Genomic DNA, 17,421 nt, shown 5'->3' with positions numbered 1-17,421 from the left:
GACTACTCCCACAGCCATAAAAATAGCAGAAAGGTCATTTCAGCTCAGAAGTAAAAAGAAAAAAAAAAAAAAAAGACAGAATAAGTTCCGGAGGCTCACTGACCTACAGGGCAAAGGCCAGGTTGCAAAGGGGGCTAAACCAAATAGTTTGACCGTCTCAAAACTGGTGAAGATTGTCCACAACCCTGGAGCATCCTTAGGAGCCGAACGAACTTAAACATTACTGAAATGGCGAATAAAAATGTTGTTTTTTATTTTCATTTTATGTTTTCAGCCTGGACAAAATAATAACTGCTTATTATTTTATTATTCTTATTATTAATGGTAGATCAAGGCTCTAAATTAGTAAAGCAAGATTGTGTAGTACGTATGGAACCAAGACATTTACTATGGCCAACCCTAGCAACCATTAAAAAGTAATTCTTTATGATGAGTAAAACTAATCCTAAAAGCACTTGTAGGATTTATGTTTCCTCTTGCAGTAACTGATGAAAAGATTCCTTTCTAAAAAGAAAGCGCAAATAAGTATGACAATTTTTGATAAACTTTCACTTTTAGGCCAGTGTTTTGACCCCACCTACTGATTGACTGCAACAAAGTTGGTAGCTTACTGGCCTTGCCTGCCTTTCATGTTGGCCGCATTTTCTGTACGAACTTTTTATTTTTCTCATTTTCATTACTGACCTTACTTGAAGGGAAAACTTAAGGCTTACAAAACCTTTGTATGTTCTGTCCTGGAGGGGATACTAAGAAGCTGGTTCAGTTGTAAACTAGGTTAAGTTAACCTTGTATAGGTAAAGTGCCTAATTTTTTCACTAAATGATGCCTGCAGGTATATCTATTAGCAAGTTTAATTTTGCCTGCACCTTGTTGTGTACATTACTTTAAGTTTATTTGACAAATTTACCAGTATATAAATAAAAAAGAAGCCATTCAAAATGCATTTGCCTTGTTTTACTTTTTACTTATACTTTTCATTACCTTACTTGAGTGCATCCATTATTACAGTAATTTCCATACTTAAAGACGAGACATTTCAGATGCTTTAAGACTTTAACTGAAGTAAACTTTCTGTCAGTGACTTGGATTTTTACCTATGTCATATTTTGGAGAGATGTCTGGTGGTGGAGTGATGATGACAGGCTTTTAGATAAGTTACCCTGAAAGGTTACGGGTTTCTGTGCTCCAGTTTCTTTATTGCCTGTATTTGTTTATCCTATGACAGAAACCGATCTAACACATGTTCTGTCTTACCCTTTCCAGAAACGAGAGCTGTCATGGGAACATGTGCGTCTACATACATCCATGCCATCCGGGTTCCTCACCAATTTTGACCGATCAGGTTTTGAATCTACAGTTTGTTGGTGGTGTACTGTAAATAGGGACGTAGACGGGATCAATTTCATTCATTACAACGTGCCAAACTAAGTAACTAGACACAGGCTGAGTTCGAGGCGGTTCATGAGCAGCTGGCCGCTACTTCACTGATGGCTTTCCAAACTGTATAGCTCTTGACATGTTGCTGGCTGAGAAAGGGTGGGTGTGTGTGTTGTCTTTGGAGAAAGATGTTGTATATACCTGCCAACCAACGCAGCAGCCGATGGGAGCCTGGTGGAGACCATTACGGGGCACCGAACCCTGAATGGCAAAATGAAGGACGCCTCTGGAGCAAACACCTCTATGTGGGATGCATGGTTTGAGGTTGTTGGAAGGTACCAAACCCTTGTGTCCTCTGCTTTAGTATCAATGGCAGTCTTTGCTGCCATTCTAACCTTGTGTGAATGCCGTTGTACTTTTTGCCTGCGTTCTTTGTTTAACCGTATCATCACCACAGCAATTTTGCCCATGGAGGACCGGATGGCACAGATGTATCCTTTGTTGTTAAAACATGCTGAGTCTGACACAGAATCCTCTGCTGAGGATTCTCCTTACATGTATTTAGATCCTAGTTTTTGAACTGAGTACAACCCTTGAGAGTAAAAATATTTGCGTTCTTAAAACAAATAAACCCCCAGCTGAAAATCGTTTGAAGTGGCTGTTTAGAAGGGATGTGAGACTTAGAACAAATATTTGATAAACAGGGGGGAATGTTAGGTAAATTGTATTATTATCAACTATTTGGTATATCTTTATTATGTTCTTAGTTTATGTATTCTTACTTATTTAGTTTAGTCATAGGTTTTAAGGAATGTTTCTGTATTGTTAATCACTCTGCTTCCTTCCTCAGAGGAGGCCTCTCTGAAGAAGAGCAGTGACAGCAGCTCTTCTCAGAACGGCCTGCTTTGACCTCTTAGATAGCTATAAAACCATCGCCGTGAAGATGTACAACTTGTCCTGCTTGATCCTGGGTCAGGAACTGGATAAGCTAGTGCGAGATAGATTGTGTTGTTAGTTAGCTATAATCTTGGCGCTGTGACTGTGTGATGAAGTGTTTTCCCCTCCCCTTAGAGTTACAGCGCTCTCTGTGATTAGGGATCCTAAAGACAATAAAAAGAGAGGGGCAGGCAAATGTGCTTCAGAGCAGTAGGAGATTGTAACTGAAAGCACATCTCTGTCTGTTCTCCTCGCGAGTATTAAGAATCTAACTTTCTCTTGTCTTTCCTGTGTTATGTGCTGTGTTTAATAGGTGTCAACCCTGACAGTAACATTTGCTCTTTATTTGCCAAAGTTATGAGGGGGCAACCATATATTTTAGCCACCTGAAATAATCTGTTCTCCCTCTATAACATGGGAGCTAATAATTTTTTCACAAACTTGTTTATTCCTCTCGTCCTATAGGTTTGGAGACATTGGCTTTTTATTTTCCAAAGTTATTATGGGGGAACCAAATATTTTTGCTGTCTGAAATAACCTATTCTTTGTATGGGGAACAGATTATTTCAGGTGACTATAATATTTGGTCCCCCCCTCATAACTCTGGCAAATATTCAGTAAATATTACCACATTTACAGGATTTGTTGTTCATGAAGAGAAGATTAAACACGGTGAAGGACTTGCAGGTAATTTTTTCCCCCATGTTATGGAGGGGGAACGGATTATTTCAAGTGGCTCAAATATATGGTTTCCCCTCACAACTTTGGCAAATAGTGAGCAAATGTTTTCAAACTTACATGATTTATTGTTAATGATGAAAGGAATAAACAAAGCTAAAGACTTGGTAGTAAATTAATTTGTTCCCATTTTATGGAGGCGGAACAGATTATTTCAGGTAGCTGAAATATCCATTCTCTCCTTCCCCCATAACTTTGGGAAATAAAGAGCCACTGTTTCCAAATTCTCAAATTAGGATTATTCCAAGATTAATAAATTACTGGATTAAGAAATTTCTTTAATCCAGTAATCTGTCATATATTACATTAGGACAGGATTTTCCAGAAAGTCGACACTCATCTTTTCAGGAAGTCTTATTTTTTGGTGCCCTATCAGCCAGTTCCATCCTCTTATATCAGAAAAGACAAATGATAAATACACACGTGTTGGAAAACTGTGTTTGGTGACTGACTTTTATTTGGAAGGATTAAGTGTGGAAAGTAGGGAAAAGACAGATTCTCTTAGTGTTTAAAATAACACAAAACGGTGTAAGAAAACACAAGACTTCGTTTATTTATTTATTTTACAATTTTGTTAGCTGCCGATTAAACTGAAAGTTACAACCTTGACATGATTATATGAGATGTTTTACCAAGAAATCCATCAGATTTGGTCAGATCCGCCTCTCTGGCTGCAGTGCGCGCTCCCGACATAGGCGGACAGAGTTTCACAGGGGAACAGAATTTCACAAAGTGTTGTGGAGAAATGTCCAGGGTCCAGATTAGGTCCTTCGTTGGGTTCCACTCCGGCTCTCCTGCGTTCTCCTTTCTGTCATGTGGGAAATTATCCAGATTCATCTCAATTTTTATTTTTTTATCACAGCCGATAGTGACACCGTGTGGCATTATGTAAAATGACACCAGTCAAACCAATATGATCAACAACTACTGGGGTAAAGTTAGCCTTCCTGTATTTACTCTGTAGACTCCGGTACAGAATGGACCTGATGACGTCATCAACCCAGCAGTGAAAAAATAGCGACTTCCATGGGTGACAAATACAACAAAATATACATTTTTGAAGTAATTATTAGTTTTGGTGTTTCACAAACAGCATTTTCGGTAACACTTTATTTGAAGGGGGTGAATAAGACTGTCATGACACTGTCATAAACATGACATAACACCTGTCATGAACATGAATAAACCTTCATGAATATTTATGACTGTTGTCATAAAGCATCATTCGGTAAATTACGACACTTTTAATACAAAGTTGACATTATTCAAAATGTCTTTGTTATGACAACTTGACATTAACCAAGAAATCATTACTGTTTAAACTTTACCTTTAATAACATAAAGTTACCTAATTTTTAAAGTGCAATCAATAATACTTTTATAACAAATTATCAGTAATGATTTCTTGGTTAATGTCAAGTTGTCATAACAAAGACATTTTGAATAATGTCAACTTTGTATTAAAAGTGTCATTATTTACCGAATGACGCTTTATGACAACAGTCATAAATATTCACGAAGGCTTATTCATGTTTATGACAGTGTCATGACAGTCTTATTCAACCCCCTTCAAATAAAGTGTTACCGCACTTTCTTAGGTAATAGGAAAATTGCAACATATTTAGGGCAACATGTTCTACTAGTCCTGGATCCTTTCAAGAAATAATCAGCAGGATGGAAAATCACATTTAGTTTTTTATCAGGAACGTTCTGATGTAGAGGAATGACCCGAAGGTCCGTATACAGAACATAAAACTCACTTAATGAGAAACAACTTGTGGCTGAGCTCTGGTAAACCTGCCTTTCAAAATAAAAGTAAGAACATCAATAATGAATGAAAACAGTAATAAATGATTAACATTTTAAATTCAGATTAAATCGTTAAATTTATAATGAGTTCAAAAGTCAAACTATATGAGCAGGAAACAGAAAAGTCTGAAGTTGATGAAGTCGGTCGTCTGATCACAGCGGCTCGTCCTTCATCCCTGAAACGAGAACAAGCCTCCAGTCAGAGATTTACACCCCAGCTGTGGACAGGAAGTTCTGGACACAGCTTCCTCTCCACAGCTTCCTGTCTGTAACTTCCTGTCCACAGCTTCCTGTCCACAGCTTCCTGACTCACCCTGAATGGCTAACTGAAGGGCGCACAATCCTGATCCAGAAGGATCCCTCAAAGGGTTCAGTCCCATCCAACTATCGGCCGATAACCTGTCTCTCTACAACATGGAAGCTCATGTCAGGCATCATAGGAGCTAAGATAAGCGGGCACATGGATAAATACATGAGCACGGCACAGAAGGGCATCGGCATAAATAGCAGAGGAGCCAAACACCAACTCCTTGTAGACCACACAGTCGCCCGAGACTGCAAAACCCGACACACCAACCTGTGCACCGCTTGGATTGATTACAAGAAAGCCTATGACTCAATGCCACATACCTGGATCATTGAATGCTTAGAGATGTACAACATCAACAGGACTCTAAGAGCCTTCATTGCAAACTCGATGGGGCTGTGGAAAACCACCCTTGAAGCCAACTGCAAACCACTTGCACAAGTGTCCATCAAATGTGGCATATACCAAGGAGATGCTCTGTCCCCACTGCTGTTCTGCATAGGCCTGAACCCCCTCAGCCAAATCATCAACAAGACCTGGCAACGGATACCGACTCAAGAATGGGGCCACAATCAGTCACCTCCTCTACATGGATGACATCAAGCTGTACGCCAAGAGCGAGCGAGACATCGACTCACTGATCCACACCACCAGTATCTACAGCACTGACATTGGGATGTCATTCGGACTAGAGAAGTGTGGCCGGATGGTTACAAAGAGAGGGAAGGTCGTCCGCACAGAAGGGGTCTCACTCCCAGAGGGAACAATAGCAGACGTAGAGCACAGCTACAAGTACCTGGGAATACCACAAGCAAATGGCAACCTCGATGAGGTCACAAGGAAAGGAGCCACAGCCAAATACCTCCAACGAATAAGGCAAGTCCTGAGAAGCCAGCTCAATGGCACGAACAAGATCCGTGCAATAAACAGCTATGCCTTACCAGTAATCAGATACCCTGCCGGAATAATTAGCTGGCCAATGGAAGAGATGAAGGCCACGGACGTTAAGACTCGGAAGCTACTAACCATGCATGGAGGGTTCCACCCCAAATCCAGCACCCTGAGACTGTACACAAGCCGTAAGGAAGGAGGCAGAGGACTAGTGAGTGTGAGAGCCACTGTCCAGGATGAAACATCCAAGATCCATAAATACATCAAGGACAAAGCCTCAATGGACGATGTGCTCAGCGAATGTCTCAGACACTGGGGAACAGAGGACGAGGTGCTGGAGGAACCATCATGGGAAGACAAGCCCCTACATGGGATGTACCACCGACAAATAACTGAAGTGGCTGATATCAGGAAATCCTACCAATGGCTGGAGAAAGCTGGACTCAAGGACAGCACAGAGGCCCTCATCCTGGCCGCCCAGGAACAGGCCCTAAACACCAGAGCAATAGAGGCTCAGATCTACCACACCAGACAAGACCCAAGGTGTAGGTTGTGCAAGGAGGCCTCTGAGACAGTCCAGCACATAACAGCAGGGTGCAAGATGCTGGCAGGGAAAGCGTACATGGAATGACATAACCAAGTGGCGGGCATAGTGTACAGGAACATCTGTGCCGAATATGGACTGGAAGCCCCGAGGTCAAAGTGGGGAACACCCCCAAAGGTGGTGGAGAATGACCGAGCTAAGATCCTGTGGGACTTCCAGATCCAGACAGACAAGATGGTAATGGCGAACCAACCGGACATTGTGGTGGTGGATAAAGAACAGAGGAAAGCCGTTGTGGTGGATGTAGCAATACCAAGTGACCACAACATCAGGAAAAAGGAGAAACTGGAGAAATACCAGGGCCTGAGAGAGGAACTGGAGAAGGCCTGGAAGGTGAAGACCACAGTGGTGCCTGTGGTCATCGGGGCCCTCGGGGCAGTCACCCCCAAACTGGAGCAGTGGCTCAAACAGATCCCAGGAACAACATCAGACATCTCAGTCCAGAAATGTGCAGTTCTAGGCACAGCCAAGATACTGGAGGAGAACCTGAAGCTCCCAGGCCTCTGGTAGAGGACCCGAGCTCGGGGGGGGGGGGGGGGAAGAGAGAGAGAGAGAGAGAGAGAGAGAGACTGCGGAGGGTGAGAAGGGAATTTTTTTTTAATATATATATATACATATAATTATTCACTATTCGTGATTCTTGAGAATAGGGACAAAATGGGTTTTAATTTTCCCATATTTTTTTTTATTATTTCTCAACCTTATGTATGCATAAGCTCAGGAGCACCTGGGAGCCGCTGAGGTTGAACACCTGGCCTAGAGGCGTCACTATAGAGGGAGCTGCAGACAGAGATGGGGTTAGGACAGAACCTGAACAGAACCCAACCAAAACCAACCCATCTTGCCGGACCAGTGACCTGGCAGGAATGTTCTGAGCGCCTCAGTGAGCCGCTAATGTGGCTCGGAATAAAAGAGGTTATCAGAGAGAAGCCAAGCCAGACGGAGGTACAGTCGGCCCAGAACCACCGGACCGGACCGGAGCTGAGGGCTGGAATGAACAGGTGGATTGGAGAAACATCTGGATGAACAGGATTCCTCCAACGGGATTACAGCCAGATTATCAACCTGAGCTGCAAAAAACAGTTCAATAATAATAATAATAATAAAAAGCAGGCGCGTGAACGTTTCTTTGATATTCTGATTTATTGAACAATTTATTTATTGACGATCCATACTTACTGTACTTATGGGTTTCTTACAGTTTAGATTTTTTTTTTTGCTGCTTTAAAACTTTTCTATAAGTTATTTGTATTATTTTTTTCACTTTAATCTTTTAAATACCAGAACACTGACATAACACCTGAGGTCCGTCTCACCTGAGGCGCAGCGGCCTTTGTTCTGGACGCTGATTGGCTCCCTGCCGCCCCGCTGCGCCGCCATGCTGGCGCTCTTTAGGACGCAGCCGCTCCTGTACGTGGTTCCGTCGGATCCGCACACCTGGTAGTTGGTCTTGCACGCGCACACGCCGGTTTTGCTCCGCTTGTCGTCGCCGCTCCTGACGCACTCCAACCCGGGGCCGCAGCGAGCCGGCGGGGCAGCCCGCAGCCGGGAGAGGAGCGCACAACGCCGGGTCACACGGAGCGCAGCCCGGCCCGGCCCGCAGAACCGGAACCAGCAGCGGGAGCAGGAGCAGCGAGAGACGGCGGAACGTCATGGCGTTACAGGTCTGAACTGGACTGAGAGCTGATGAGGCTGCTGGCCCCTCCCACAGCCCGAGCCGAACCCAGACCAACCCGAACTTCCTGATCCAAATGAGTTTCTCACTGAACTCGATGAGCTGAAAGGTGTCTGATTATTGATTGGATCGGCCGGTTCCGACCAGAACTTCTGCCCCCATATTCCTCACATTCAGATCCCAGTTTGACCCCGACGCCCAGTCTGGGACACAGGAAGCATCCCAGTCCGAGCTGGGAGTGTTTTCTTCCTGTTATTGTTTAATAAAGATTCCCAGAACATTTTCAACTCCAGAACCCAGAACCACCAGGTGAACACGAACAGAACCACAGAACTTTATTATCACCAGAACATTTAAAGAGTCCCACATGAAGCCCGGTTCTACCAAAACCAAGACCGATGAGGAAGCTGCAGCCATGTTCTCCGGACTGGTTCCACTGTAGAACCGAGCAGAACCACCAGTAAAACCAGTGTGGTACCAATAGAACCCGGCCAGGTGGTTCTACCTCCAGTACTTGCTGATGAAGGCTGACAGCAGGTCCCGATACGGCGTTTTGGACTGCGGTGCCGGCAGCCCAACGGTTCTGCGGACGGTTGGTGAGCGCAGCAGGAGGTTGTGACCAAACCCGACCAGACTGGAGCAGAACCAGTACAGAGCCATGGACTGGGAGGAGGAAACAGGACGTTAGAGAGCTCCGACTCTTCAAAATAAAACACCCGGGACCCGGTTCTGATCCAGATCTAATCCTGACCCGTTTAGCTCACCGACGGGACAGAGGCAGCGATGGGGATCATCAGAACCGAGAACCCTCTGAACCCGTTCAGAACCAGTCGCTGGAAGCGCGACGCTCCGACTCTCTGCAGAGAAAACACCTGAAGAAGAAGAAGGAGATTACATCAGTGCGATGACATCACGGCCCAGGTGGCCTGGCTCCGCCCCCACACCGACCTCCAGGATGAGCAGGTTGGTGAGGCCCAGGCAGACCGGCAGGACCCAGGTGGAGTCCGGTACCGTAAGGTCTGGGAACCAGAGAGCACCCCCTGCTGCCAGCTCGCCATGCAGCGCTGCACAGGAACACAGAGATCAGACCAGAACCAGAACCAGAACCCAAGCAGAACCAGAACCCAGCCCCTACCTGGCCGGTCCAGGCTGAGGTTCCGCAGTGCCAGAGACAGGCTGACCCAGAGCGGCAGCTGGACCCAGACCAGCAGGCTGGCTTTGAACGGGTGGCAGTTGTCCCGGACGTAGAGCTGCGAAACCAGACGCCGCAGGTTCTTCTGGAACTGGACCCTGTGAACAGAAACAGAACCTTTTCAGACCCCAGAAACAGAACTCCAGTTCCTTCCTGGACTCTGTCCAACCTCGATTCCAGGGTTTCCCCCAAGTGTATTATAGGCCTGGCGGCCCGCCATCCTTTACTAGCGCCACCGCCAGGCTAAACCTTTTTTGTGTATGTTTTTAGGAAAATAATAATTTAAAATATATATTTTCTTTTCTTTTTTAAGCCAGATTGCAAGTGTCTCTGTTGTTCTGAGCGTTTCACTGGCAGAGCAGATTTATTCCTAAAAGATTTGTTTATAGAAGATAGGTTTATAGTTTATGCTCTTAAAGCCGGACCGATCACACCGCTGGCGCCTCTCTGCTGCAGCAGCTGGATTAAGTTTACCTCTGCGCGGATCCTTTCACTCAAACTGGACACAGGCTGATCTTTATGGATATTTACATCAACCTCCTGTGAGGAATTATGATTCTTTCCAGAGTTTTTGATCAAGGTAGGACTTTAAACACCACTCTGGTTAGCTCTGGTTGCGCAGCTCTACGTGAGCTGCAGGAATAACTTGCAGTCGCTTTCAGAGGTGCGTTGAGCGAGCGGTGAGAATGATTTATATTGGTGAACAAAGAATTTTGTGTGGCTTTTCCATCTCAACACGCTGCCCAGTGCCTGGCTCTGCCTGCGCTGGTAAAGTTCATCTATGTGTTCCCAGTTGGCTGGTGTGTTAGTTAACGAACCAGTTAACCTGATCATGCAGGTTCAGCCTGGTGAGGCGCTTTCACACTCTCCTGTCTGTAACGCATCAAGCTGATTTTATATTATTATTTTTAGTATTATTTTTCCGGTTACTCAATGCATCAAACTATATCAAATGCTTTGTCCACTTAGTCAGACAGAGTTAATGTTCGCAGCGGCGCGGAGATCTGAGAAACTCGTCCCATAAACTCGACCAACCAGAACAGTTTCTGTGACGCTTATTAAAAACTCAACAGACAAGAAATGTTAGAGCTACTGAAGCCACATTAGCAGCATTGAATTAAATCCCCTGTTTGTTGCGCATCTCTGCATAGTGCAGCAGATTACCTCATCATGCAGGGCCGGTCCAAGGCTGTATGAGGCCTGGAGCAGAATTTGACTGAGGGGCCCCTTTTGTTGCTAAAAATATCAGCACCTTTAACAGATGTGTTGGATTTAATCTGAGAGAGGGGGACTAGTTTAATTGGCCAACCTAAAAAGCAATAAATTATAATTGCAGTTTACTATTTGTGAACAAACAGCTCAAACTTAAAGATTAAACTCACAGCATCAGATTGTTGCTATGGTAACAAAATAATCTAACCATGAATATTGTTCTTTGAAGTTTTACAAAGTAAATTTGCCAGATCCATAAAATCTTACATTTAAATGTTAAACAATTTAAAATCTTTTAATTTATGCTGAAATTGAATCTAATTTAGCAGCATTGATCATCTCAATAAACAAATGTTACATTCATGTATCTGTTGTCTGTGTTAAAATATTAGCATTTATGGGGCCCCTGAAGCCCTGGGGGCCTGATGGAGCTGCTGACTTAATTTGGATTAAACAAAAGTGCAAATAATTGATATTAATTTTAATTGTATTTTTTGATTTGTTGTTTTTAAGACTAGTTGTGAGTTTAAGTAGTGTTTCACTGGCAATGTTTTCCCGTAATGTATAATTACCAAGTAATATTTTTAAATTTCCTGTCATCTTAGCATCTTTTAATACAAAAACACGGTGGACCGCCGGTGGACCGACCACCGGGCTTAGCAGGTTTTCTGGGGGAAACCCTCGATTCTATTATGTTTGAGAAGTCCTTTAATCTCCATGGCAACCATTCAGCTGCCTGGGTGGACCTAGCCCCGCCTTCGAGGTGCAGCTTCTCCCCCTCTCAGCTCCTTCAGACTAGCCAGCAGCAATTGGCAAACAGATGCTGAGCTTGTTATAGGAGCTGCTGCTCAGAGTAAAAACATTAAAGGGTTAACAGAGGAGCCATGGTGGGATGACTTCCTGAAGGCGGAGCTTCTTAAAGAAACAGGCCCAATTTCAAGAAGTTAAATCAGGAGGACAAATTTCTATTAATATTAAGCCATATTTGATATATATAATATTTTATAACAACTGAAGGTAACATAGCTACTGGATTGTGCTATAAAATGAAAGACACATGATACTGGCTCTTTAAACTTTTTCATTTTAGTTCAATTCTTCCAGAAATAACTTTTACAATCTGAAGCATGAGAAGGAAGAGTGTGTAAGATCTCCATGCTTCTATCCAATTCATTACAATTTTGAGAAAACTTTTAAAGAAGTTGCTAAGAAAGTATTTCTGTTTAATGGTTTGGAATCATCCAGGCTACGCAAAGCGTGATGTCATCAGATGCTGACACTACACCTGGATGTAGGAAGCAGGAAGTAGAGGTCCAGAAAGTCCTCCCCTCCAAGATGGAGGAGTTTGGTGCCTCTGGTAAAGCTCAGACCATCAGTAGATGGCAGCATTTGCTACGTTAGAACTTGTTCAGCAAACCTGTATCCATCTCCGCTTTAATATATTAACACTTTTTTAGAAAAAAAAGGAAAATGCCTCAAGCGCGTATAAAAACATTTTTGCAAAACTGAGTTTTTGTCATTTCCATCAAACCTTTCTCATGCGATACTTTGAAATGGGCAGAAAGAAAAACGTTGACGGAAACTCGGCTCGTGAAGAAAGTCTTGGTGAAGGAAAACCTCTGAACCCAGAGAGGATGAGCAGGAAACCACCTGATTCGACCCGGTTCCAGTCTGTGAAACAGAAGCCAGGTTCTGCCAGAACAACCCGATCAGAACCAGAACCCAGACCTGGTACCAGGCGGTTGGTTCTGTCGATCCTCACCTGCTCTGCTTGTCCGTCCAGCCTCGTTCTCTCCCTTGGACTGAAACCTCGAATCGAAGCCTCTTCGCCAGCTCAGAGATCTCGGACTGCAGCGCCTCCACCTGCAGCACGAGGGTTGCTATGGTTACCATCACAGGAAGCATGTAACCTGAGGTCGTAGGTCAACGTTAATCTAGTCTACAACTGGTCCCTTTTTATGCAGGTCTGTTGCCATGGTAACTGGTGCTGTAAATTGACCCTGATGACGTTAAACTGAACTCCACCTACCTTGGCAATGATGATCAGCTGGTAGGCGGCCAGCGGTAGGGTGATGCAGGTCCTGATGGATGCTGTTGCCATAGCGATGCTCAGCCACCATGGGAACCCGGTTGCCTGGTGCGCGCTGACCAGGAAGTTCTCACACAGGTGAACTGGAGCGGAGTCTGATAAGCTGCCGTACCATCCACCTGCGGCGCTGGCTCCTCCCACCCCAGACGCCGGCCTCACGCCAGACTCTGTTGTACAGGTGAGGGGAAGGACAGGAGAAGCCCACCTGCTGAGGACGTCACGTGCACGTGGCTGCAGGACTCTGCACCTCACCAGCCCCCCCACGGTGAGCATGGTGACCACGTGACTTTAAAGCGCCCACGTGTCCTTTAAAGCTAAGAAAACTGCTTTTCCTCACCTTCATCAGAAGCAGTCTGTTTCATAGCAGTCCATAACTGACCGAGCGTCACTTAAACATGACGTCACTGACCAATGCGGCGCGGAGGTATGACGTAACGATGCTGAAAAACAGAAATGATAAAAATAAAATAAAAATAAAAAAACAAAAATAGAAAAATATCTTAAACAAAAAAGACAGTTCAAATACTAATAAGCTGTTTTGACGACAGCTCACCAGAGAACCTTTTCTCTTCACAATAAAAGCATGCAGTGGCTATGATGATAGCGCGTGAAACCATTTGAAGGAATTAAACCTCACGAGCGGAAGTACGTGGACAATGCTGGGAACAGAAACTGAGTGGCTTATTTACTCAGCATTAACATTTTATCTCTGGATAAAGCGGGTAAAGCTAATTACTTTCATCTCTTATTGTGAAGGTCTTCAGCGGAAGTTCCCCTGAGGAGGACGGTAGTCATGGCAGAGTTCGGTTCGGGCGGTCTGCTCGCGGCTTTGCTGCTCTTCACAGCCCTCACCTTACGGGATGTTTATGTGGGCCGGTCGGACCACAGAACCGGCGTCTTTGCAGAAACCGAACCGGAGGGCGGGAAACCCCCAAAAGCGGCGCTGTACTCCGGCCCAGTGCTCCAGTTCCGCTACTGGTGAGTTAGCATGCAGGCTAGCAACAAGCGCGATGACGTCACGCTTAACGAACTGAAGTACATTTCCTTGGAGATGAACAGAGATTATGTCTATCATATCAAACCTGAAGATTAGACTCGTCAAAGGGATTGTTATTCTTCTTAAATGTTTTTAATTATGTGATTTTTTTTGTCCTAACTTTCCTGGTTTAAAATTGCATTTGAATAATAACTTTATGAATATGAATGGGTCTTTGATCTGGACTCAGAATAAGTATTTAGTCACCAGGAAGTTCACTCATAATTATCAATTATGTCCAGCAAATAAATTCATGAATAAATTTATGAAGAAAACAGAATCAGTTTCACATATTTTCTGTATGTTTCAGCAGCTTCCTGTTCAGACCTGAAGCAGATTATAATCTGGTTGTGTGTGTGTGTGTCCAGCATCTCCTGAGGCTACAGTAAAGTCTTCCAGGAATACTCCCAGGCCATCAGCCAGGTGTATCCAGACATCCGCATCCAGGGGGAGAACTACCCCCCGACCCCACTCAACAGGTGAGACTGAAGTTCTGGTCCCGGTTCTGGTCCCGGTTCCGTCTCTGATTCCGGTTCTGGTCCCGGCTCACCTGAGTGAAGTTGGCCCCCCCACCTTCTTCAAATCAGACAAAATTGGTGTCAAACGTTTGTGCTACGTTTGTGCTGGTTTGTGCAGCAAAAATTTTCGTTTGTGCCGCTATCATTTTAAAGATATAAAGAAACGTTTCCAGAGGTCATCCAAGGTCAACCAACCCCCCACCTTCTTCAAATCAGGCAAAATGGGTGTCAATCAACTCGGCTACGTTTGTGCTGGTTTGTGCAGCAAAAATTTTTGTTTGTGCTACTTTGGCTTTGAAGATATTAATGAAAGTGTAAAGGTCAAAAGGTCAACCAGCCCCCCCACTTTCTTCAAATCAGACAAAATGGGTGTCAATCAACCTGATTATTTTTGTGCTGTTTTGCTATGGCTTTGAAGATAAAAATTTAAATTTAAACTTTTTGATGTCAATGGTTTGCTTTGAAAACATTATTGAAACCTTAAATCAGGGAAGCTTCACTTATTTCATTATAACAAACTCATGATCACAATTGTTTACAAGTGACTTTTATTTATCTTGATTATCTGGCTTTACAATTCATAGCACATAATATTCAACAACATTCTACAATAAAAGATTAATTTGTTTAAAGAACACTACATTAAACCTTTATGTTTTATGTCACCAAGCACTGAATGTTGCCCTTCTGATACAATAAATGGTATTTTTGGTGTTATCCATGTTGAAAGACCTTTATCAACTAACATAACGCCCTGTCATCTTAGTATTATGTTCAGAGGAAAAGAAGTGTTGATGATTGCTCTTGATCATAACATTAAGCTCAAAATGGCTGAGTAGATGCCAAGCACATTTGGTTTTATTCTTATTTTTTGTATTTCAAATGTACAGTTTGTCTAATAGCGCCCTCTAGTGATCAGAAGCTACGATACAGGTCACCGAGATTGTTTTGAGAGGCGTGGTACCCATACACATAATATAAGAGTAGGTAGGGTTAGACCCTATTAATCATTATTTATTTGCGTCATTATTAATCATTTTTATTTGTGTTTGTATAGTCATATGAATATGTATTGCTATTACTAAATAATTTATTAAATAAATTATGAACGGCAGTGTGGTTTGTAAAATGCTCATAATGCATCAACATCAGAATATTCTATTCCTATTCTATTGTTTTCCCCAATAAGCATATTTAAATAGGCTGAACTATGTATCAATGGAAATAAAAAATATTTAAAAAATACAATTGTTTATAAATGTAGCTTTGATAGATGTTTGAATAAGGTTTCCAGCAACAAAAAAGTGTGTTATGATCGATTAAATACATTATGTTATGTGCCTGCCAGACACATAACGCTGAGTGGAGTGGAGTACCGCTCCAAGATGGCTGCTCTAAATCTTGTCAGCGGCAATAGGCGAGAGCGGTCCATGAGGGTCTATTCTTATATTATGTCTATGGTTGTACCTACCTGTTCATTCTAAATAAGACCTAGTATGAAATGAATTTCTTCCAGGTTCAAATTTAATTATTCATGTTCATAGGTTAGCAACTTATATTTAAATGAAATTCACAGTTTCACCATGAACAGGTGTTCATTGACCTTGGATGACCTCTAGAAACTTTTCTTTTAATATCTTCAAAGCCAAAGTAGCACAAACGAAAATTTTTGCTGCACAAACCAGCACAAACGTAGCCGAGTTGATTGACACCCATTTTGCCTGATTTGAAGAAGGTGGGGGGGTTGGTTGACCTCGGATGACCTCTAGAAACATCTCTTTATATCTTTAAAATGATAGCGGCACAAACAAAAAATTTTGCTGCACAAACGTAGCACAAACGTTTGACACCAATTTTGTCTGATTTGAAGAAGGTGGGGGGGCCAACTTCACTCAGGTTCCCGGCTCTGGTTCCGGCTCTGGTTCCGGTTCTGGAACCTTCTTCCTGAACCCGTCCTCTTCCTCAGGCTCGTTGGTAACCTGGTCTCCTACCTGAAGCTCGTCTCCATCCTCCTCATCATCAGCGGTCAGAACCCTTTCCCGCTCCTCGGTACTGACACGCCTGCAGTTTGGACCTGGACTCAGAACAACAAGGTACCAGACCTGCTGTGCTGTTGCCGTAGCAACAGATGCTGACGATGGCGTTTCCTATTTCCAGATCTTCTCGTGTCTGATGGCCTTCTTCATCAGTAACATGATGGAGACTCACTTCCTGTCTACGGGAGCCTTCGAGGTCACGCTGAACGGTGAGTCCTGATTGGTGCAGAGCCGTGCAGCTTCCTGGTGTAACACTGTTTGTCTTCCCCAGATGTTCCCGTGTGGTCCAAGCTGCAGTCGGGTTACGTTCCGAACATCCAGGAAATGTTCCGGATCCTCGACACACACCTGAAGATGAACCAGGCCGACCGCGTCACCTTCACCTCCACTTAGAGCCGTGCCTCCTTCTCCTGGATCATCTGACCTCTGACCTGTACCTGAGCCGTGCTGCGTTCAGGCTCAGTGGGACGTTCAGCTGTTGGCGTTCATGAAGGCACGGCCTTAAAGCAGATCTGCCGGGCTGCGCCAGATGTCTCCGCCTCCATGCTGACTCCCATGATGCACCGGGCCAACAGCTGGCGTAGATGACGGTCACTTGACCCCTCGTTCTCTGTTCCTCTGTTGTCATTTGTTTACGTTCTTGGTTTATGGATCCAGTTGGCCTGGTTCTGGTACCACTGGACTGGTTCTTTTCTTCCAACAATCATCTGTGTTTTATTTAAAGTTTGAGCTTTTATTGTGAAAACAGGAAGCTGATCACATCAACTTTAACGATCAGCTGATAGATTGTTCACTTCAGCTCAAATAAAAAGTCTTAAAGGAAAATTTCTTCCATGTTCTGCTTGGCAGGTTTCGGTTTGTTACCATGACGACAGATCAAGTAATCCAGACCTGTCAATGATGCGTTTAAAGACCAACGTTAAACCAAGTAAAACTGAGACCAATTGGCAAAATCTTTCAGTTCTAAACCAAAGGAAAGCCGATATGACGAGTTAAATATA

The 17,421-nt window shown here is 43.8% G+C and overlaps 3 protein-coding genes across 3 annotated transcripts; 1 reads left to right on the top strand and 2 right to left on the bottom strand.

Moving 5' to 3' along the window:
• Nucleotides 1-3,486: 3,486 nt before the first annotated feature.
• igfbp7 (insulin-like growth factor binding protein 7) lies at nucleotides 3,487-8,502 on the bottom strand. The gene is given in 3 exon segments (XM_088009339.1): nucleotides 3,487-5,036; nucleotides 7,979-8,187; nucleotides 8,189-8,502. Coding segments are annotated over 3 exon segments (360 nt in total). The 5' UTR covers nucleotides 8,317-8,502; the 3' UTR covers nucleotides 3,487-5,013.
• Nucleotides 8,503-8,647: 145 nt separating this feature from the next.
• cox18 (cytochrome c oxidase assembly factor COX18) lies at nucleotides 8,648-13,336 on the bottom strand. The gene is made up of 6 exons (XM_014995631.2): nucleotides 12,771-13,336; nucleotides 12,504-12,604; nucleotides 9,473-9,627; nucleotides 9,286-9,401; nucleotides 9,102-9,209; nucleotides 8,648-9,000 (listed from the first exon to the last, which is right to left on the bottom strand). The coding sequence occupies exons 1-6, from the start codon at nucleotides 13,101-13,103 to the stop codon at nucleotides 8,839-8,841; spliced, it is 975 nt and encodes a 324-aa protein (XP_014851117.2). The 5' UTR covers nucleotides 13,104-13,336; the 3' UTR covers nucleotides 8,648-8,838.
• Nucleotides 13,337-13,588: 252 nt separating this feature from the next.
• selenot2 (selenoprotein T, 2) lies at nucleotides 13,589-17,245 on the top strand. Its single transcript, XM_014995640.2, has 5 exons — nucleotides 13,589-13,808; nucleotides 14,235-14,345; nucleotides 16,351-16,477; nucleotides 16,542-16,629; nucleotides 16,692-17,245. The coding sequence occupies exons 1-5, from the start codon at nucleotides 13,624-13,626 to the stop codon at nucleotides 16,811-16,813; spliced, it is 633 nt and encodes a 210-aa protein (XP_014851126.1). The 5' UTR covers nucleotides 13,589-13,623; the 3' UTR covers nucleotides 16,814-17,245.
• The last annotated feature ends 176 nt before the right edge of the window (nucleotides 17,246-17,421 follow it).

Source organism: Poecilia mexicana, unplaced genomic scaffold, assembly GCF_051168715.1.
Source record: "Poecilia mexicana isolate PSO_F unplaced genomic scaffold, ASM5116871v1 scaffold_10, whole genome shotgun sequence".
Lineage (NCBI taxonomy): Eukaryota > Metazoa > Chordata > Actinopteri > Cyprinodontiformes > Poeciliidae > Poecilia > Poecilia mexicana.
Note: the sequence above shows the minus strand (reverse complement) of the source record. Positions and strands in the feature narration are given on the sequence as shown.

Excerpts from the sequence above, each read along its gene's own strand:
- cox18 (XM_014995631.2), bottom strand. The coding sequence starts at position 13,103 with ATGCTCACCGTGGGGGGGCTGGTGAGGTGCAGAGTCCTGCAGCCACGT. Across the intron at positions 9,628-12,503 it reads TGGACGGACAAGCAGAGCAG|GGTCCAGTTCCAGAAGAACC; the intron begins GTGAGGATCGAC and ends TTCTGTTCACAG. Across the intron at positions 9,001-9,101 it reads TCGCTGCCTCTGTCCCGTCG|TCCATGGCTCTGTACTGGTT; the intron begins GTGAGCTAAACG and ends TCCTCCTCCCAG.